The 20,224-nt window shown below is 41.3% G+C and overlaps 1 gene segment (V, D, J or C); it reads right to left on the bottom strand.

Annotated features, from left to right (window-relative positions):
- Positions 1 to 795: 795 nt before the first annotated feature.
- LOC144821525 (immunoglobulin kappa light chain-like) overlaps positions 796 to 20,224 on the bottom strand; it is a 765,113-nt gene continuing 745,684 nt past the window's right edge. The window contains 2 exon segments of the V gene segment in view: positions 796 to 1,295; positions 7,150 to 7,186. Coding sequence covers positions 973 to 1,295; positions 7,150 to 7,186 — 360 coding nt within the window.

The following is a 20,224-nucleotide window of genomic DNA, read 5'->3' on the forward strand; positions in this document are numbered from 1 at the left end:
TTATTGTTAACCATTACAAGGTACTAACAGGTACCAAGGTGAAATTTAGGACAACACAACTTAAGCATAGCGATGATAATTGAATGAAAGTGTATCTGTTGGCCCTTAATGGAGAGGTTTTTACAGAGGGGAATAGGTTGAATGTGCAGCCGTTGCAATGTGGGTGAGATATGAGTGCTGTGTCTGGAAGTACCTGTTAGTGTGGGAGTAGCTCCCTGATGAAGCTGCAGAAGTGAATGCCCGCATTTTGAAGGACCATCAATAGAGAACCGTAGTATTCTAACCAGAGAGTGTAGCGACTTGTGTTTCTCAGCAGTTTGTTCAAAGTGATAGGTAAGAGCTTTGGTGACTGATATCAACAGTGTTAAAACCCTTCCAACACCAACTTGCTTTTCAAATGGTTGCTAAGGTGTCAAAAATCATCTCTGTGCCAAACTAACGAGCCATTCAATCAGCTATCATATGTTTATTGACTATTATTTTGGAATTCTCTCTGCTGTGATCGGCATTTACCATGATGGCATTTCAATAGCAACTGTTTATCAAGATATCTTTCTGCTATCTAATTTATGTGGAGGAGGAGGAATCATAAGTCACTGGCCTCTCATGGTGCATCGCTAATGGACAATGTCATCTGTGCATGTGATCATATTGCTTGGCCGAGTCTTGACCAGTTGAAGCTTTTTCTTCATGATAATCCTGTTTAGGAGCTCTGTACTTGATATATACCAATTAATAGCCCACTTTACTAATTGTCCCAGCAAATGTATTGCCAAAGTATTGAAATACACAATGTTGTCAGCAGAATACATTTTATTATTGTTTTATACATTACATGGTATAAGCAGAAAATTCTGAGAAAGAGAGATTAACCTAACACTGGATTCTAGTAATGACATTGATACTACACTTCACAAGATAGAACATTCTATTGAAGACTAGAAATGACTTGTATTGTTGCCTCTTTTGCTTCTAGAAACACTCTTTTCTGTTGATGGTTTTTATGAGAGGCAATGATAAGGCCTTGTGAGCGACCTCACAACTGTAGGTCTCATAGGACTCCCACTCCACATTTGTCAAAGTGACCATACTGGTCCTGCTGTACGTGTTGTCCGTTTCTTGCATGTTCTGGCTGTTGTCCACGTCCTTGGTGATGACCTTGCCATCCGCTTTCCAACTAACCTTCGCATCACCTGGATAGTAGTTGTTGAGCATGCACACTAGGGTGGCTGATCCCTCCTTGATTTGCTCATGTGAGGGCGGAAAGATGAACACTGAAGGAGCAGCATCCTCTCCTGTTAACACAAACAAAGACCTATGTTTAACTGGCATAGCACATAATATAAAATTCAGAAGTCTTCACAATTTACATTTTTGTTACAATTTCCCCACAGAGTTTAGCATTCAATTTTATTTAGCATACACATGGTTGGCTTTTTCATGCCTTGATAGTTTCATTGTGCCATCGGTTATCATTGGCCAACAGTTTTTGCTATCACAGTAGACAAGACAGCTCTTAGTGTGACGTCACAGTAAAGAGAGCAAAGATCCCTCAGTAAAAAAGGCACAGTAAAATAGGTGGCTTTCATATAACCGTGAATGATTTTGTAATGCTAATTAAACTCACATAAAAGGATATAAATAGCTCAAAAAGAGCAGACTATCAAGAAATGGAAAATACACTAAGATAAAATACAAAGACATTGCACCCATCTAAAAAGAAATAAAAAACATACCGAACACACTTGATTACTCTTTTACGGTTTATAAGGTTTGGGTCCTATAACTGAGTTGATTGAGGTGTGACATTTTGGACTGGGGTCATTCTGGTCACCTTAGGAGCATTTTTATGGAATTTCTGCCACTCCTAATTCTGATCTCTTCTTTTGATGCATTCCAAGTCTTAGAATATACATCCCAAGGTCATCTTAATGTAGAAGTTGATAGTTGAGGGGGTCAGAGCCTGTTAGTGGGTTGGGGAGCAGCATCTAAAAGACTTTGAAGGATGTAACACAGGAACACATTCTGCATTATTTCTATTGCCTTCCGTATTGAATGTATCTCACAGATTGGGTCCCAGGGTCAGGTTTGTCCTTTACACCATTGTATTGTTCTCTTGAGGGTTTCTATGGAAAGACCAAATCATATCGCCCATGGAACCTTTCGATGAACTCAACTGACAGAAAAGAGGAAGAATATGTAGAGAGGGAAATGTAAGCAAAAGAACAGCCACAACATACATTGGGAAGCATGGTATGAAGACAATTGACTCTTCAAATATCTTGTTATGTCAGTTGTCAGTATAGTGCCTAATCCAAATTTAGGGCACTTTGAAGCACAAAGTTGAAAGTGACAATGGATACGGAGGGGAATGTAGAGTAGATGGCGGAAAGAGAAACAAAAGGAGGAAGTTATGGAGAGAGGGAAGACTCGTAGAGATATGCTAAGGGGAAAAGAAGACGGTGAAATTAGAGGACACATATCAAACGTGGGATCCTTGATGGCTGAGGTTAGAAAACAGAGACAGAGGTGCCAAGAATAGCAATCAAGTAAGAGGTATTCTCTGGGCACGACCCATTTATATTGTGACATCTTAGTTAAAAAAGCTGACTCTGTTCATGGCAGGCAAGTGAATCTGCTCTGTTTAGGAAATTAGTTGCCACTATTAGAGTTTGGGCAATCATGATCGCTGGTTTTGGCGGCAGAGACACATCAAGCCTTACTTTGGGCACTATTATAGTTTTACTTTAAAATATCTTTCAACTGCAAATAAATATATATCAAATTAACATGAACTCTTGAAAGCATAATCACTTTTTATAGCGATTAAATAGGTGAGAACTACATGTCTCATTGTAGCACAGACATCTATATAAGAATGCATATTGAGGTCTTACAGACCTTCTACAAACCATGTCATTTAATACTATACATTTTAGATAGGCTATAGAAAGACTGATTTTCACCATTTAGCTACATTGAGTGAACAATATTTAAGAAAATCTACTCTTTAATAATCTCAACATAAGACCTAGTTTCATGTACTGGTCAGATGGTTTAAGGCTCTTGTTGTCTATTATAAGGGATTCCTACTAGGGGCAATTTCCACAGTAACTGCTGATGGGGCAAAGATTTAAGTTAGCCTTCTTCACAACTTTAGTTAAGAATCCTATGTATGAAAAGTGACACTCACGGGTGAAGACAGCGTCTGCAGTGTTGAAGAGCATGTCTCATAATTCAAAATGATGATTTGCACTGATTTCATATATGGGTTTGTAAAATAAATTACAATGTCTTTGGAACATTTTAAAGTAGTACATAGAACCAATACAAAACTGGCTCTTCAGAAGCCTCATGCAGAGGGATACCTCTGTGAATTGAACATTTGCCTGTGCAGTTAATCAGTGATCATTAGGTTGCAAGTCTGAATCTAACCAATCTTCCCACCCTTTCGTCTTCGAGAAGGTTGGTAAATAGAGTTTGCAGTGCTATATAAGAATACATGGTTAATTCTGTAAAAGAGAACTATGCTTCAAAGAGCATACAACTGAGTGGCTACCAGATATTTATGCTTTTCCAGTTATATGGAAATGAAATACTTCCTAAACTGATCAAGATAAAGCATGATTCATTTTTACATGTGTTCCTTAAACACTCAAGACTGGTTGACTACCATTCCATGGTTTAGCAATAGAAACATATACAGATTGCCAAAGTGATTGTCTGCTTTTAAAATAGAACATTCTAAATATATGTACTGAACGTGCCAATGCTTGGTTGCATGTACTACTCTCTAACATAATCATAATATGGAAATATTTTATATGAAAGTAAATGCATTTTGTGTTTGTGTCCTAGAATTATATGAACAACTGCACCTATTTACAATACCGTATTTTGGCCATGGTTGTACTAACCTTGTTATCATTTCACCAGTGACTGCAGTGCACTATGTTTTATGTAGGTGGCACATTGTACTAAAATGTGATCCGTCATCTGTGCCTTGTTCTGCAAAAGCGATAAACCTGCTCCATGAGAGCTTAGCCTGCTAAGTGTCATTAAAAAGTTGTGTTTGTTTTATAAGTTGTGATACATTTAACTACTCAGAATCCTTTTAAGATAACGATGTTGCAAATTATATTTCAGATCAGATCACTGCTATATTGCCTTTGATTGATAATCATATCATTAAAGAGAGCCTCCCAGGTCAGAAAGCTAGTGTATTTTTTTCTTTTAGTTTTCAAAGAAAATCATTTGAGTGTTATTGGTAGAAATGTGTATTTTTGTTGCTGGCTTATGTTGCTTGCTTTGTGTTTCCATAAATGTATCTATATTTGTAGCAGGTGTGTTACCTAATGCTTTGCAGTGTTTGCACATTATGAAATAAAAATGAATAGTCGTGCTGGCACATTCATTTGACTGTAGAAAACTCGGCTTCTAAGTGCCTAGCAAGTAGTCTAAGCAACATTGGCACGCATATCATTTGATGCTCTTTTGACTAATCCAGGCAAGAAGTTTGATATTTTTAGTATGAACTCCATTTTAAAAAAAAACATTTAGTTAGAAAACTATTTTTTATTCAACCTTACATTTGAAAACATTGAGCTCAAAAACTTTTAGCTAAACACTATTTCTAAATGGCTGTATTTTCATGTTAAAAACACCTTAATTTCAACCGTTACCATGTCACTGCATTACTTCAATTGAACGAGTTTACTATTCAAACTCCAGACCTAGCCAATTTAAGTGCTAGGTCACAGCAATGGTTATTGGGTAAGGGAGAAAGTTCTAATGGTAAGTTTCCTTCCAATTAAACTTTTTTTTTAACTAAGCTTTTTCCAGAGCTAGAAACTTTTGAATAAATGCCTTTCAAATGCAATCAGTCTAATTCTTTATATAGCACAAATACCTGTACTATAAAAGATCATAACATATATCACAATAAATATAGTATTTAAACAAACAATGGGAATGAAACAGTCCTATAACTGAGTTCAATAGTCAAATCAATTCTAAAAATAAGTAACAATATAATACTTTACTAGGATGTGTAGTGCCCCAAATATAAATTACAGTACTAAAACATACAAAAGGGTTCTTAAGTGCAAATATCTGAATTGCCGCAATTTTAAAATCCCTGATATTTTGTGTGAGAAAGATTGGTTTTAAAGAAAGTTTTCTGAAAACCAACATAAAAACTGCAGAATAAAATAAAGTGCTGTCTGCTTAGTGCCAATACGCCATCACAGGGACAGGGGGTCAACGTGTCGAGCATTTATTCATATCAGGAAAGGCAAAATAAATGTTTACAATTGTTGCTGAGTGCCCTCTTTAGTACCTTAAAGCAAGCAATAAAATGTGCCCTTACTTCTGCTTCTGACATTCCTTTGTGAGTGGAAACACTGCAACTAATCTAATTTGCCTCATTTAAACCCAGACATATTTTATCGTATGTCTTACAGAACAAGCAGGACTGTTCAACTAATTATTTTCTAATGATAAACTATAAAAAAAACAAAAGGGCTTGGACTGAAAAATCTTTCAATTTATAGGACTGATGCTCAGCTCTTAAATTTGTGACCTATCAAAAGGGCACGCCACCATTGTTCACAATTATTTATTGATTAAATGGCACTGATAATGGCTCTGACATCTTCTCTTAAAAATGTTTTTGGTAACAGTTGTCACATTTTGGTATTCTGGAAAACACTGAAGAATGACAGTAGTAATGCAAACATACTGTTTATTTAAAAACTCCGTTACTGAAGGCATACCACAATGTTTACCAGGAGCTTAACCACCATACACATTATAACCAGCAATTATTTGGGGGAATGCAACTCGAGATAGTAAACTCACTTAGTCCAAATTCTACAACATGAGAACTCTAATGTCTGTAAGCTGGTAAAAGCGTTTAATGGCAAGTAAAGCGTAGGTTGTTTATCACAATATGAATTGCCTACTTTTGAAAATGGTATTAAAAATGGAATTATAAATGAGTACTCACTTTTTATCTCTACCTTGGTTCCTTTACCAAAAGTGTACCACAGTGCCTAACTACAAACCATCCTCTTTACAAAATCTAATGTGTCAGAGAGCATGCTGGTCACAAACCTTCATTCTTCATATACTTTAATGTTCATTTATTACACAGGACTTGTGAAGATGAGGTTTGTTAATAAACCAAATAGAACATTTTTATTTTTGTTCTATTTGTACTGCCTCACAATTAAAAGTATTAAGGGTTGACAGTTTATTAAAATAAGGGTAACATTGATTTTTTTGTGCTATGTTTACTTCGTCATTGGTTTCTATATTAAAGATGAACCAATATCACAAGATAATGTAGAGCGCAACAACTATACGAAAAATGTATTGTATAACATTAAAAGTGGATGACACATCCATATATAATTACTTCTGTATCATGGAGAAAACTAAAATCAATATGAAGGTTTAAGTATTTTAATAATGATTTGTAAAGAGTAAACATATTTAAAAAAAGTCTCAAATGTCGAATTTATGTTGCATGCTTTATAACTACAACCTAATATTGAAGTGAAAATACTCACATTTCATCTCAACTTTGATCCCTTTACCAAAAGTAAACTACAGTGTTTGGCTAGAGTTCAATCCCCCTATAAGCATGCATAGTCCTTATTCTGCAACATAATTAACCAAATACTAATATGTAGGTAACATAATTTCAGGAACAACTTTTAAAGAATTATTTCTGTATCAAAACAGAAACTATCAAATGAGTAATCTTTGTATCATGCTTTACTCCAATAAAATGGTAAGATGTTACAAAGGTATAAATATAAAAAGAAAGAATCATGTTTACATTTTATCTCATCCATGGTTCTTACATCAAAATTTAACCACAATAGTACCCTAAGCTCCACTAAAGAATACAATCAGCTGTGTGACCATGGATAGATGCCCCAAATGCAACTTGTACAAGCTATGTTCTACTACATGAGATGTTGAATATGTGTGACATAAAAAAGTACAATTTAAAAAATTGTGTTATCAATCAATCCAAAAAGAAGTCTCAGGTAATTCATTTTTGTTTTACTTTCATATTTTATTCTAAGTAGGAGATAAAAAAATATTTTGTTTGTGTGAAAGGTAATAAATTGTACTTACTTTTTATTTCAACTCTGGTACCCATCCCAAAAGTGAACCACAGTGTTTGCTGAAGAGTCACTACTCTTACAAAAACCCACAGGTATTCTACCATGCATGACTTGCACGCTTCTCTTACTCAAATATTGTGTAGCCACATTTTAGAGGACATATTAAAGCACAATCAGATCTCATTGCTGACATTTAACTAATCTATGTTTTATAATTTCAGTTTGTCTTATGAGCTGGCCTGCTTGGCACCAATTTCAGCTGAATAATTTTATTAACCGTTTGTATCTTCCAGGGGACATGATTGTCATAAAAATATTTTATTTTAAATCATGATATAGTTTTTTTATACATTCCAGTGATAACTTTGAAATATGGGTTGAGAGAGGAAAAGAGATCTGAGAAAGATGTTTACTAGAAAATTTAAATATGCCTTTTTGTTATCAGTCACATTATGTACCGGTCAAAAAGCATAAACTTCCCTTCTGTTTACTAGCCTCTTTTATCCAAAATTTCATGTTATTCTGTAATGGTGCTTCTTTTACCTTTTACACCTTTCTGCTACAGGTAGGCTTCACTAAATGCACATTCACTAGATATTCAAAGAAACGTCTGCTAACTTCATCATTTATCAAAATACTAAATATATTCAGTTAATCATTTAAACATTCAAAGGAAGCTGTGCACTGTACAACTCGGAGGATCAAATTAAATGTACTCACGTTTGATTTCTACCTTGGTTCCTTTGCCAAAAGTAAACCACAGCGAATCACTGTTGCTGATGCACTGTACAAAAACCTTTTCAACAGTAGCTAAGGAGTGGGTGACTACCGATGCTAACTTCCCCCATTATTTAAAACCTATTTTAGAACATTGTGAATTGATAGATTGAGAAAATCAATGTAAATATGTGTGGGGCAGAAGCTATCTCTTTGAGAAAATGTCAGGTGCATTGGGTGCTTTGAATATGTGTTACGCATGTGCTGAACATGTAAACATAATCTTGTAAAAATGCCTTAGAAGAAAAGTAGACTCGAACCTGTATGAAGAATGCATTGTACATGCAGAAGGAGAAAGAAAATGTCACTTGTGAACTATTTGAAATAACCAGTCTTCAATTGAATACCTTTTACAATTAATGCTTTTGTTAAGGAGACAAATTATACCTCCCAGGGGACATGCTTGTATTAACAATATTTTACACCATAATGACATTTTTTATCTGTGTCAGTTATAACTTTGAGAGATGACCGAAGACAGGCAAAGAGGTCTGAGAAAGACATTTACTAGAAAATGTAAAAACATCTTTGTGCCATCAGTCACATTCTGTACTGGTTAAAAAGCATAACCTTCCCTTTTTTTTGCTAGCTCATTTTATACTAAACTTAATTGTATTTTGTAATGGTGTTTCTTCGACCTCTTTTGCCTTTCTGCTACAGGTAGACCACTAAATTTATATTCACTAGAAATTCAAAGAAACTTTTGATAACTTCATCATTTATCAAAATACTAAAGATATTTAGTTAATCATTTAAACATTTCAAGAAAGCTGTGCACTGAACGACTTGGAGGATCAAATTCAATGTACTCACGTTTGATTTCTACCTTGGTTCCTTTGCCAAAAGTCCACCACAGTGATTCACTGCAGGTGATGCACTGTACAAAAACTCTTAGCATAATAGCAGAGGAGTGGGTGACTACTGATGCTCACTTCCCCCATTATTTTAAGCCTATTTTAGAACATTGTGCAGTGATACATTGAAAACTAGATGTAAATATGTGCTGTGCAGAAGCTACCTCTTTGAGAACAGGTCAAGTGTATTGGGTGCTTTGAATGCACGTTCTACATGTGCTGAGAATGAAGAAATGACCTTGTAAAAATGCCTCAAAGAAAGAAAAGTAGACTAGAAGCAGTGTGGAGAACAAATTGTGCAGGCTTCAGGAGACAGAAAGTGCCACAAGTGGACTGTTTGAAAGGACCAGTCTTCAATTGAGTATGTTTTAAAATCAATGTTTAAAAGAAAAATGTATACCATTCAGGGGACATTCTTGTATTAAGAATATTTTTTTCAAATCACACTATAATTTTTTATCTTTGCCTGTGATAACTTTGAAAGATAACTGGAGACAGGCAACGAAATCTGAGAAAGACATCTACTAAAAAATGAAACACATCTTAGTGCCATCAGTCACATTCTGTAATGGTCAAAAATAGATTGTTGTGCACTTTGCAGCTACAAACTGATGACTAAAGCAATTCAGTTTTGCTGAATTTTCAGATGCAAAATGTAGGAAGGTGGATATCTGACTATGGTTACCCCCAAACTTTTTGCCTAGTGTTTAGCTGGTTTTTGACCTAGTTGGCCTGGGATACTGCTATTCAGGTTCCCAGGCTAATTGCTCTCTCCTTAAAATGGACTCCATGTACCTTAGGTACATACACAATTGGAACTGGTTCACCTTATTGGCCCCTGTAACAGTGTACCCCAGGTACCCAGGGCATAGGTGTTTCCAAGGCCTACCAGGGGCTGCAGCATGTATTATGCCACCCCTGGCCTGGCCTCCATATTTGACACAACTGGCTGATCACTCAGCTGGGGTAAGTTGGTGTAATCACCTCTTGCTTAGGTATAGTATATCAATATCTAACTTAAAATGGACACATATGTTCCTATTAGCCACTCCTATGGAAGGCCTCTTCAATCCTGGAGGCAGAGTGCTTGGAAATATGTGAGATGGTGCTCTAGCATGAGCTGAGCCTGTCTGCAGCTTTCGGAACCACGTCCTTTAGCTGTTTCATGATATTGCCATACCATATACTCTTAAGTGCATTATGAACCTCGCAGTTAAATGCTATCTTCGGTTTGGCCTTATCAAAACATGTCGAGTAAGGTGTAATAGGAATTGGAATACTACCCCCTCGCCAGTTCTGGCGACGGGGGTAGCATTCCACCCTTCTAGAGGGACACGACATGTACATAACCTGAAACCCGGGTAAAGTTAAACATGAGCCTCAGCATCACAAAATGGATGCTGCCACCACAGACACAAGTCTGACCTCCTGCTGCTGGGAGTCCTTCCAGCTTGGGAGGCTTGGACAAAGGGTTTCCTGCCTTGGGAGGTGCTAGCACCACCCCAGACAGGATTTTGTGTATTGGGTAGGACAGGGCTGAATAGAATGAGACATGCCTGGGGCACACAAGGTGTCCCTGTGCATAAGCCAGTTCAAACCGGTGCTGGGGTGTAACCGCCCCCCTTCCTGGTCCCACCCAAAGGAGGGACCTAGCAGGTCATACGGCCCCTAGATTTGGAATAAGAGTAGGAGCTGTGTCCAAAGACTTCAGATCATCCTGAACTCGACTTGAAACTAAGAAGAAAACTGGACTTCGACATTCTGCTGCACAGAAGACTGAAGAGAATCTCCCTTGTGGCCAAGGAGTGACCACCCTGTGAATACAGGCACCAACCAGCAACTCGATGTCTGCTTTGCCGCCGCCTCCCGCCGGAGCCCGAGCCCAGAGCCCAACAAGACCTGGATTCCCAGACATCTCAGAGCCCGATACACAGTCCCTGAAAAGAAGAGACCCGTGGAGGCACCGAGAGACGTGGGACCGGCCATCTTGAAAGACCTCCAAGAAGCTGACTGCGCAGCACCTGAGCCATCCTTGATGCTGTGCTTTGGGGTTTGAGAAGCCCCACCACCGAGCAGCATTTGCACCGAAGATCAGCCCCCCAGCATCTCCACGATCTGTGTGGGGCCCTTTTGCACTTTGCCACTCGACGCGTCATCCAGGTCGCTAGCCCATTGGCTGGTGGCCATCTTGGCGACAAAATCTACAATCTACACCACTGGTCTGGTTGCTGCACCCTGGCCCTCGCTCCTCTAAAAAGGAGCAGCCCTTCTGACCTTGCTGGTCCGAGAAACAAGCTTTCTTCACTTCCTGCGTGGATTGCATTAGCCAAGGCCTGTTTGCTCCAATAAAGTTGCCAACACCGCCATCAGCTAGAGCCTTTGTGGCACAGCTCGTGATCGACTCCTGGATGTCCTCGACCTCTTCGTGTCCACGTGGCTGCGGAGACAAGCTACACCTCTTTGCCTGTTTGCACCCGACAACACCTGGTTCCTTCCTGGTTCCTCGCCAGTCACCGGCTAGTGACTTTTGAACATTGTCCCCTCTGCTTTCAGGTCTTCACATCTTCGATCCACCCTTGGATCACACCGGACACTTCCCTCCTGGGCGCCTGCAGCATCTTCATCTCCAGGCACCATTGAACTGCGTGACGAAACCCGACACACTTTGGCACCTATGCACCCGCTTCCTGTGGGTGAGGTAACTCATGAACGCCAGCGCTCCTGTGCTGGTACACACCTCTAGTGCCCTAGTTTAAAGTTTGGTAATCCTAGTCCAGTCGGAAGACTCCTAAAACAGTAACTTTGTAACTTTTACGCACCATTGACTTTGCATTGGTGCATGCGTGTGCTTTAAACGCTGCACCCGAGTCCCACGGGCCTTTCCCGACTTAATCACTGATAGTCCCGAACAGCTCCAGCGAATCCCCAGGCCCTAGGCCTACTTCCTTTTCGATTAGTGATACTTATACCACTATTTTAGTATATGGTTTGAGTGGCCCCCCGGCCTCATCCATATTGTGCAACTTTTGTGTATTTAAACTGTGTTTTGTTTTAACGCATTTGCTTCTGTGCTCATAAAGAGTATAGGGGATATTTGTAGTAAATAAATATATATATATTTTCAATATATATCTGTGTGGTGCCCTTTCATTTGGTATTCAAGGGGATTGTATATGGTAAAACAGCTTGCTTCACATGCCTTTACAGAGTTTAGCCTAAGACTGCTTTGTCCATGCTACCTCTAGGATAGCTGGTCTATAAGGTTGACTTACAGCCAATCATCATAAGGGTTGCTTGGCATGGTACAAGGTGATCACTAGAACTAGTGAGCAGCATATACCAGGCCAACTTCTCACACAAAATAGTACCATGAAAAACCGCACAAGCTAATTCTCCCCCAGAAAAGGGCTTTCATAATACCAGCACCATTAAATGGTACTTTATTGTCAGGATTTTAGCAAGGGGGATGCAGGAAGAAACACAAATGGAAAACTATTTGAATCTGTCTGAGAAACACATGAAAACAAGAAAGGATTGGAAACTGTGGAGGACTGGCTCTTGGTGACTGGCTCACACAGAGGCATAGAGGGTCATCCATGTCTGTTGTTTTGCTCCTTCCCAATTTGTGTATCCTCTTTTCCCAATTTGTACCATGCTCTTGGGACTTGGCTTGGCAGTTCCATCTGGACTGTTCCTATGAGGCACAGGGTCAAAACTGATTTGCATATGGCTGGGTCTAAACTGGGGTGGCATGGTGAGCAAAAGAACAATGGATTTAACTGAGATCTATTGACTGCGGGAGAATGTTTGATTTGCTCTGCATTCCGTCCATCATCTGTGTGTCTTTTGCTGCCTCGCCCTAAGTTCACTGGGTATGTCCAGACATGGGTCACAGGCTCACTGTGTCACTGGATTACAGATAGCCTGGCTGATGAGGGTGATGCTCCGAAACCAGTCCCAGGATGCTTGTTTCTGGTCCAGGGAGGACCACACTTGGCAGTTTAGTCTGGACTGTTTTCAATAGGCACAGGGGCAAGACTGATTTGCATATGGCTGGGTCAAATCTTGGGTGGCATGGTGAGCAAAAGACCAATGGATTTAACCCAGATCTATTGACTGGAGGATAATGTTTGATTTGCTCGGCGTTCCATAAATCATCTGTGTGTCTTTTGCTTTTTTGCCCTAAGGGTGCTGGGTATGCTTAGACTTTGGTCCCGGGCTCACTGTGCCACTGGAATCAAAGTAGCCTGGCTGATGAGTACCTGGCTTGGCAGTTCGATCTGGACTGTTCCCATGCGGCACAGGGTCAAAACTGATTTGCTTATAGCTGGGTCTAAACTCTTGTGACATGGTGAGCAAAAGAATGATGGCTATAACCCGGATCTGTTGGCTGGGGGAGAATGTTTGATTTGCTCTGCATTCCGTCCACCACCTTTGGGTATTTTGCTTCAAGAATATTGGGCTGATTGGTTCCATCTCTGCAGCTAGCCTGTTGACAAGTGCCTAGCAAGTACTTCTGGTCTTAGGGTGTTTCCTGGTACCTTTGGGTCTCTTTATTGCCATCTTTTCTGAAGTAGTCGGTAAGTCTGTTCTGCTTTTCCTTTCCTACTCATATTTCCATTTTTGTTGTTTATATGTGTTAATCAGTAGTGTGCTATTGGCCTTTCTGCCCCAACCCTGAAATCTCTCACTGAAACACCATCCAACCTGGGCTCGCTGAGGAATTCACCAGTGACATTTACCTGCCGAAATGGCATGTTCCCACTCCTGTGTTCCAATAACCATATACCACTCTACTATGCGGCCTCTCTGGAAGTCCTTGTGAGGAGATTGGTGGATTATCGTTGACTCCAATACCTTACTTTGCCTTGGCACTTCTAAGTGTTTTATATGTCTATGTCTCTTCACATTCCCATTATCGACATGATTTGCTTGTTGTTATATTTGCATCTGGAGGCAGTTGAGGTGTCAGGGTGACTTAACTGCATATTATGTCACTCCCAGCTCCTATCTATTTCTGATTCGAACTACCTCTGTGTACAGTATACCTCACATCCAAGGAGAAGACAATCAATGATTCTTCTGTCCTTGGCCACTCAAGCCCTCCTGGTGTCTTGTTCTTCTCCTCTCTGCTGTCCTACTGCATTTTGAGTCCCTATTCACCATTTAGAACAGTAAAGTATAGTATGCCATCTTTACCACATGATCATTACCCCACAGGATGTTACAACGCATACCTTTATCATACAGCTAAGTACCACAAAGACCTTTTATGGTACGTTATCACTCAATACTTTACCACCCTAGTAAGTATTATTTTTAAAGGGCATCATTATTATATATATTTTTTAAAGGGGGTTTTAAGGATTAATGGATGGGTAAGATTCAGGATGGTAAGGATTTGAAAGAACTTTTTGGTGTTAAGGGAATGGTAAGGGGTTGGGTAGTAAGGATTTCACAGTTTTCAAAGGATGGGTTAGGGTACAGGTAGTAAGATCATTTTAAGGTTCAAGGCTGGGTAAGGGTACAGGGCAATAAGGAATTTTAGGGTTCTGGGAAGGGTCCATGGTAGTTGGAGATATTTAGGGTTGATGAATAGGTAAGGTTTTTGGGCTCATAAATGGGTACAGGATAGTAAGGGTTTCTTAAGGTTCAGGAATGAGATTGCATGAGTTTAAGGTTTTTTAGGATTAGGGGAAGGGTAAAGGTATGGGGTAGTAAGTGGTTTTTAGGGTTCAGAGAAGGCTAATGGAATGGGATAGTCAAGGTATTAATGGGTTTTAAAGGGTTTAGGGATGACTAAGGGTATGGGTGGTAATGTGTTTTTAGGGTTCAGAAATGGGTAAGGATATGGGCTAGCAACAAGCCCACAATATGCACAGTATTTTAATCAATTCATCAATAATGTTATTGCAAATAATGCTGTGATATTATCAATGATTTCATAGATCATGACATGAGTGATGTACTATGTGGTGTATCTAGCATTGCATGGTGTGGGGCACGCTTTATAGTTATCGTTCTAGTATTATTATGGAGTTATTGAAACGGGATAACTGGTGAATTTCAGTGGTTTTGTATGTTTACAAACAGAATTTACACCTAATGATAGCGTCACTCAACCTTTGTTTTTCAGTGACTTTCCAGGATTATTTTTGAGGGGAAGGAATATTTTATGACCATACATAAAGCCAAACCTGTGCCAGTTTCCAAATCCACGCTGTGCAAGGCCTTTGTCCAACCACTTGCAACCATCCAACCCCACACCATGCACATGTATGCCATGCACAAGCTCCATCCTGGAGTCTTTATGGCCCTGGGGACAGATTCCCTAGGGCATTTCTTTTAATTAAGGGAAGGAGGTGCGCAGCTACCCTACTCCGTACTACTTTGGCCCCGGAGACCCCATTCCCCTGGCCTTTATTTTTCATAAACAAGAGGGGGGCTACGTGCCAATCCTCCTTGGGCCCCCATCCTCGGGCCTATTATTTTAATTTAGGGGTGGGTCACACACCCTCTCAAATGTTTACAGCCCCAGGAATCCTATTCCTCTGGGCACCCACAAACCACTGTGTTGGATGCTGTCTTGGCTGCATCGGGCACAGGCTTGGCCCTCGTCTGGAGAGAGCAGCGTTTTTTTGTTTGATCTCTCTGGCTCAGGAGAAATTTGAGTTTCCCTGCCTGCAGTAGCATCCGCAGAGAACAAAGGTCTACTCCTTCCCAGTGTGAGCATTTTTAAAGATCCTGACAGGTGGGAAAAACATATGTATCCCTGCCCTGCTCTTGCGGGCAGGGTAACTACCGTGTCTCGGGGTGGGCTCCCCAGGATATAGTGTGTCAGCCAGCCAAAAAGGATGTGGTTCTGGGGGGACCACATAACCTCCTCACCCTAATTATGTATGTAGCCCAAGGAGATGGGTTCCCCAGAGCCTTTTCAGCCTCGAGGAGGAGGGCCACATGCCCCCTCCCTTTTATTTGCTTCATGGCCTTGGTGGATGGGTTCCCTGGGGCCTTTTCCTGGCTCAGGGAGAGGAGCCAAAGGGCCTGGGGATGGGGGCCTGCGTCCTATCCCCTAAATTTGTTTTGTGCCACCCATTCCAACCCCAGAGGTATTTTTTCAGTTGCACAGGATAGCTTTTAAAAAAATTATTTTAGAGATTCGTGGATCTTCCATGAGTGTTTTGCAAAATTTTAAATAAAAATGTTTTGGTCCCTCTAGCATCCCTGCACCGGGCCTAGAGGGTCATGAAATCCCTACCCCGCCTCTGTATGCCTTTTCTTACCTTTTTGAAGGACTCCAGGTTGAGCCTTGAGTCCTAAATAACTGCTGCAACATCTTTCTTGATGTGCGGGCAGCCAATCAGATCTCAGCATGATATTGGTTTGCCCTGCAGATCCTTTGCAGCATGAAATATATGTTTTTCATCCTTAATTGCTCAAAAATTAATGAACAGATTTACACCAAATCACAAACAGCACACTTTCTGGACCAAGATCTAGCTTTCTGCCAAATTTGGTGAAAGTCCGTTCAGCAGTTTTTGTGGTATCGTTGTTCAATTTTTCTACAGAAAAATGAATGGGGAAAATGTGTTTTGGGAACCCCCTCTTTTTCCTGACCCCCGACGTGACAGATCACGCTGAAAATTTCCAGAAAAGAGCTGAAGTGAATGAGGTTTTTTGTGAAAAGATTCATGAAGATTCATGAAACCACTTCAAAGTTATTAGGAAAGCAATAAATGCTTTTCCCATGTTTACTATATGCAAAACCTCTCTAAAGAGACACCAGTCAATATGGAAACACCCTAGGTGTGAAGGTGCTAAAGATCATATGACCTGTAGCATTCATACTGTGGTGACAAATGTACAGCTCATCTTCTGAAGCTAATCAAGCTTATGTATATAGGTCAGCACCTGGTGCACACAGGCTTCTTTCTTATGTAGAAATTGACATGCTGGGACGATGCTGTTTAAAATCTCTGGGCTGCTTACAATACTTAGTATCTACTATGTAGAATCGTTGCTCAGTTGGAAACTTTTTATGCAGAACCAAAACACTTGTGTGGAACACGCTGACACACTCATCAACTGTCACCAACACACAGAGTTACTCCTGAATACAAAGTGTAAATGTATAACTTGTTCAATACATCAACACACCTATGATGTATTAGGAGCCCATGTGTTTTGTGAATAGGCACACCCATTAACTGGACACAGGCTGTAACAAATTAGGTAAGTGAAATGGTAGTTAGCACCACTATGTAAATATTAAAACACACTAACACACTCATTGGATGATGTCATTTGAGATGTCATGAGTGATGTCATAAATGATGCAATAGAACATGTCATAAGTGATGTAATATGTGAGTTTATCAGTGGTGCATGGTGGGAGCGTAAGTTATAGTTAGCTCTGCTAATTATAACGGGTGAATTGCTTGTTATTTTCAGTTCTAAAAGGTAATGCTGTCAATGAGATATTCACCCAACTAAAAGATTACTTAAAGCTTTGTTTTTTCAGTGAATTGCTAGAGTTTTTAAAAAACAAAAATAGCTCATTTTTCACACCTAACAATAATGTACTTTAGCCTTTGTTTTTAATATATATATACATTCTTGGATTCCTGGTATTTTTGAGGCTGTATTTCACTGCTGGACGTGAGACTTCTGAGGTCTGGACCTACACGGTTCCGCCACTATTGGACGGGACTAGGATTGCTTCTTTATATATATATATATATATATATATATATATATATATATATATATATATATATATATATATATATATATATCACCAGTAGGTAGTTATAGTTAGGACCTATTACCCATAGGAAATCCGCAACATTCTATTTGGAATAACTTTGGCGCCGATTGACGAATCTGTGCAAAATTTTCCAAACTTTTGGCCAGTTCCTGTCTGGTCCTATCCTGAACATTTCACAATCATTCATCAAGCTGGGGCCGAGAAAAAAGGGGGTCCCAAAATGCGTTTTCCCCATGCAATTTCCAATAGGACCTTTAGCCGCAGCTACAGCCCGAACTGCTGAACAAAATTACACCAAATTTGGCAAAGAGGTAGTCCTTAGTTCAGACTCGAGCCTTTTGCTTATTTGGTGTAAATCCGTTTAGTAGTTCCTGAGAAAATGACAGTTCAAGTAATTTATATATCTATGGGTTTGGAGTGTCCTCGTACCCTAAGCGCAGTCTGCACGCACCCTGCCGTGCACGAGCTGTATTTTAGTTGTTTGTCAACACTCCAAATCAGGAAGTGTTGGCAGCCATCTTGTGACTCGGCAGAACCGAGGCACAAGAAACCAAAGAGAAAACATCACAAAACGCGAAAAGGGGGCAGGGTAGACACACCCTGACCCCCTAGGCCTGCTCAGGGGGTCCGACAAATACCCCCGGGGCCAAATATTATTATTATTTTTTTTTTTAAATCATGGGATGCGTGTAGGTTCCGCGCATCCTACCGATAAAAAAAGAAAAGAAACGCGGTCTCCCGCCCTAAATATTGTAATTTGCTCCCGGGGGAGCCAAATCCCGGGGGCATTATTAAAAAAATAGTGTCGGGGGTCCTATCCACCCACACTACCCCGGGGACCGCCACCCCCGGGGCTCTTAGTTAATATATGCGGGGGGCTCATGGGGCCCCCACCGAAGCCCCAGGGACCGCCACCCCCCGGGGCTTGTTCAAAATGGGTGGGGGGCTCTCAGGCTCCCCTAGCCCTGGGGACGCCACCCCCGGGCTTTAAAACATTAGCTGGGGGGGCTCTGAGACCCCCCCAGCCTTGGGGACTGCCACCCCCGGGACTCTAATTTAATGTATGCGGGGGGCTCACGGGGCCCCCCCGCAGCCCCGGGGACTGCCACCCCCGGGGTTTCTCAGAAATGGGTGGGGGGCTCCCAGGCCCCCCCAGTCCCGGGGACCGCCACTCCCGGGGCTATGATTTTATGTATGCGGGGGCTCACGGGCCCCCCAGCAGCCCTGGGGTCCGCCACCCCCGGGGCTTCTCTGAAATCGTTGGGGGGCTCTCAGGCCCTCCCAGCCCCGGGGACCACCAACCCCTGGGGTTCGAATTTAATGTATGCGGGGGGCTCACGGGGCCCCCCGCAGCCCTGGGGACAGCCACCCCCGGGGCTCAAATTTAATGTATGCGGGGGCTCACGGGGCCCCCCTGCTGCCCCAGGGATCGCCACCCCTGGGGCTTCTTAGAAATGGGTGGGGGGGCTCTCAGGCCCCCCCAGCGCCGGGGACCACCAGCCCGGGGCTCGAATTTTATGTATGCGGGGGCTCACGGGGTCCCCCACAGCCCCGGGGACCGCCACCCCGGGGTTTCTCTGAAATGGGTGAGGGGGCTCTCATGACATCACTGATGACATCTCAAATGACAACACTGATGACATCATCCAGTGAATCTGGGTCTTTCTGAAAAATAAATATTTTTTATATATGTATATCTAAAGGTCGATGGTACAATAAATGAGTAAATAAGTGTCTAAATGGATTTTTTTTGTAAAAATGATTGTATAACTGACTTATTAAGTGTGTCTTAGTGAATACATGTATTAGTTAGTAATGTTTAATTACGTAAATATCTGTATCAGTGTCTCACTTTGTGTATAAGTGGCTGCATGGGTTTGGTGAGTAGCTACATGAGCTGTTCTCCGGCTGTCCTGACCCCCCCTTATCCCTCCTTAACGCGTCCATCTCCCAGGGTATTGTCCCATCTTTGTTTAAATCAGCCACAGTCATCCCTATTTTAAAAAACCGGGCTCCGACCCTACTCTCCCTGCTAATTTTAGGCCCATTTCCCTGCTCCCTTACCTTAGTAAGATCTTGGAGAGCCACATCACCTCATGCCTGTCGGCCTATATAGAGGACAATCATCTTTTAGCCTCCCATCAAGCTGGCTTTCGCCCGGTCCACTCGACCGAATCTGTGGTCATCTCTGTTCTTGATGAGCTGAAGAGCAAGGCGGATTCCAACTCTCCCCAGGCCTTGGTGCTCCTTCATCTGTCCGCTGCTTTTGACACGGTCGACCATTCCATTCTTCTCGACTGTGTCAGGGCAGCGGGCATCCAGGGCACTGCCTTCTCTTGGCTTTCCTCATTTCTCCAAGGCAGGATGTAGGCCGTTCGTCTCTCCCGTTTTTTTGCCCCCCCCGGCCGGTGCCTTGCGGGGTCCCCCAATGTTCCTCTCTATCCCCTCTTCTCTTTAATCTTTATATCTATCCCCTCATTATTTCTCTGCTCAGCATGGAGGTCTCTGTGTACAACTACGCAGATGACCTTCAGCTTGTTTTTGATCTCTCCCCTGCTCCTGGTTCTCTTCTTAAATTCCGATCCGTACTTATTTTTATTTCTGACTGGATGAACTAAAATCACCTCAAGCTTAACCCGGAAAAAACGGAGTTAGTCCTGACTGGCGGTGCCATCAGCCTTTGGACT

The sequence above is a fragment of the Lissotriton helveticus genome, chromosome 2_2 (genome assembly GCF_964261635.1).
Source record: "Lissotriton helveticus chromosome 2_2, aLisHel1.1, whole genome shotgun sequence".
Classification (NCBI taxonomy): Eukaryota; Metazoa; Chordata; class Amphibia; order Caudata; family Salamandridae; genus Lissotriton; species Lissotriton helveticus.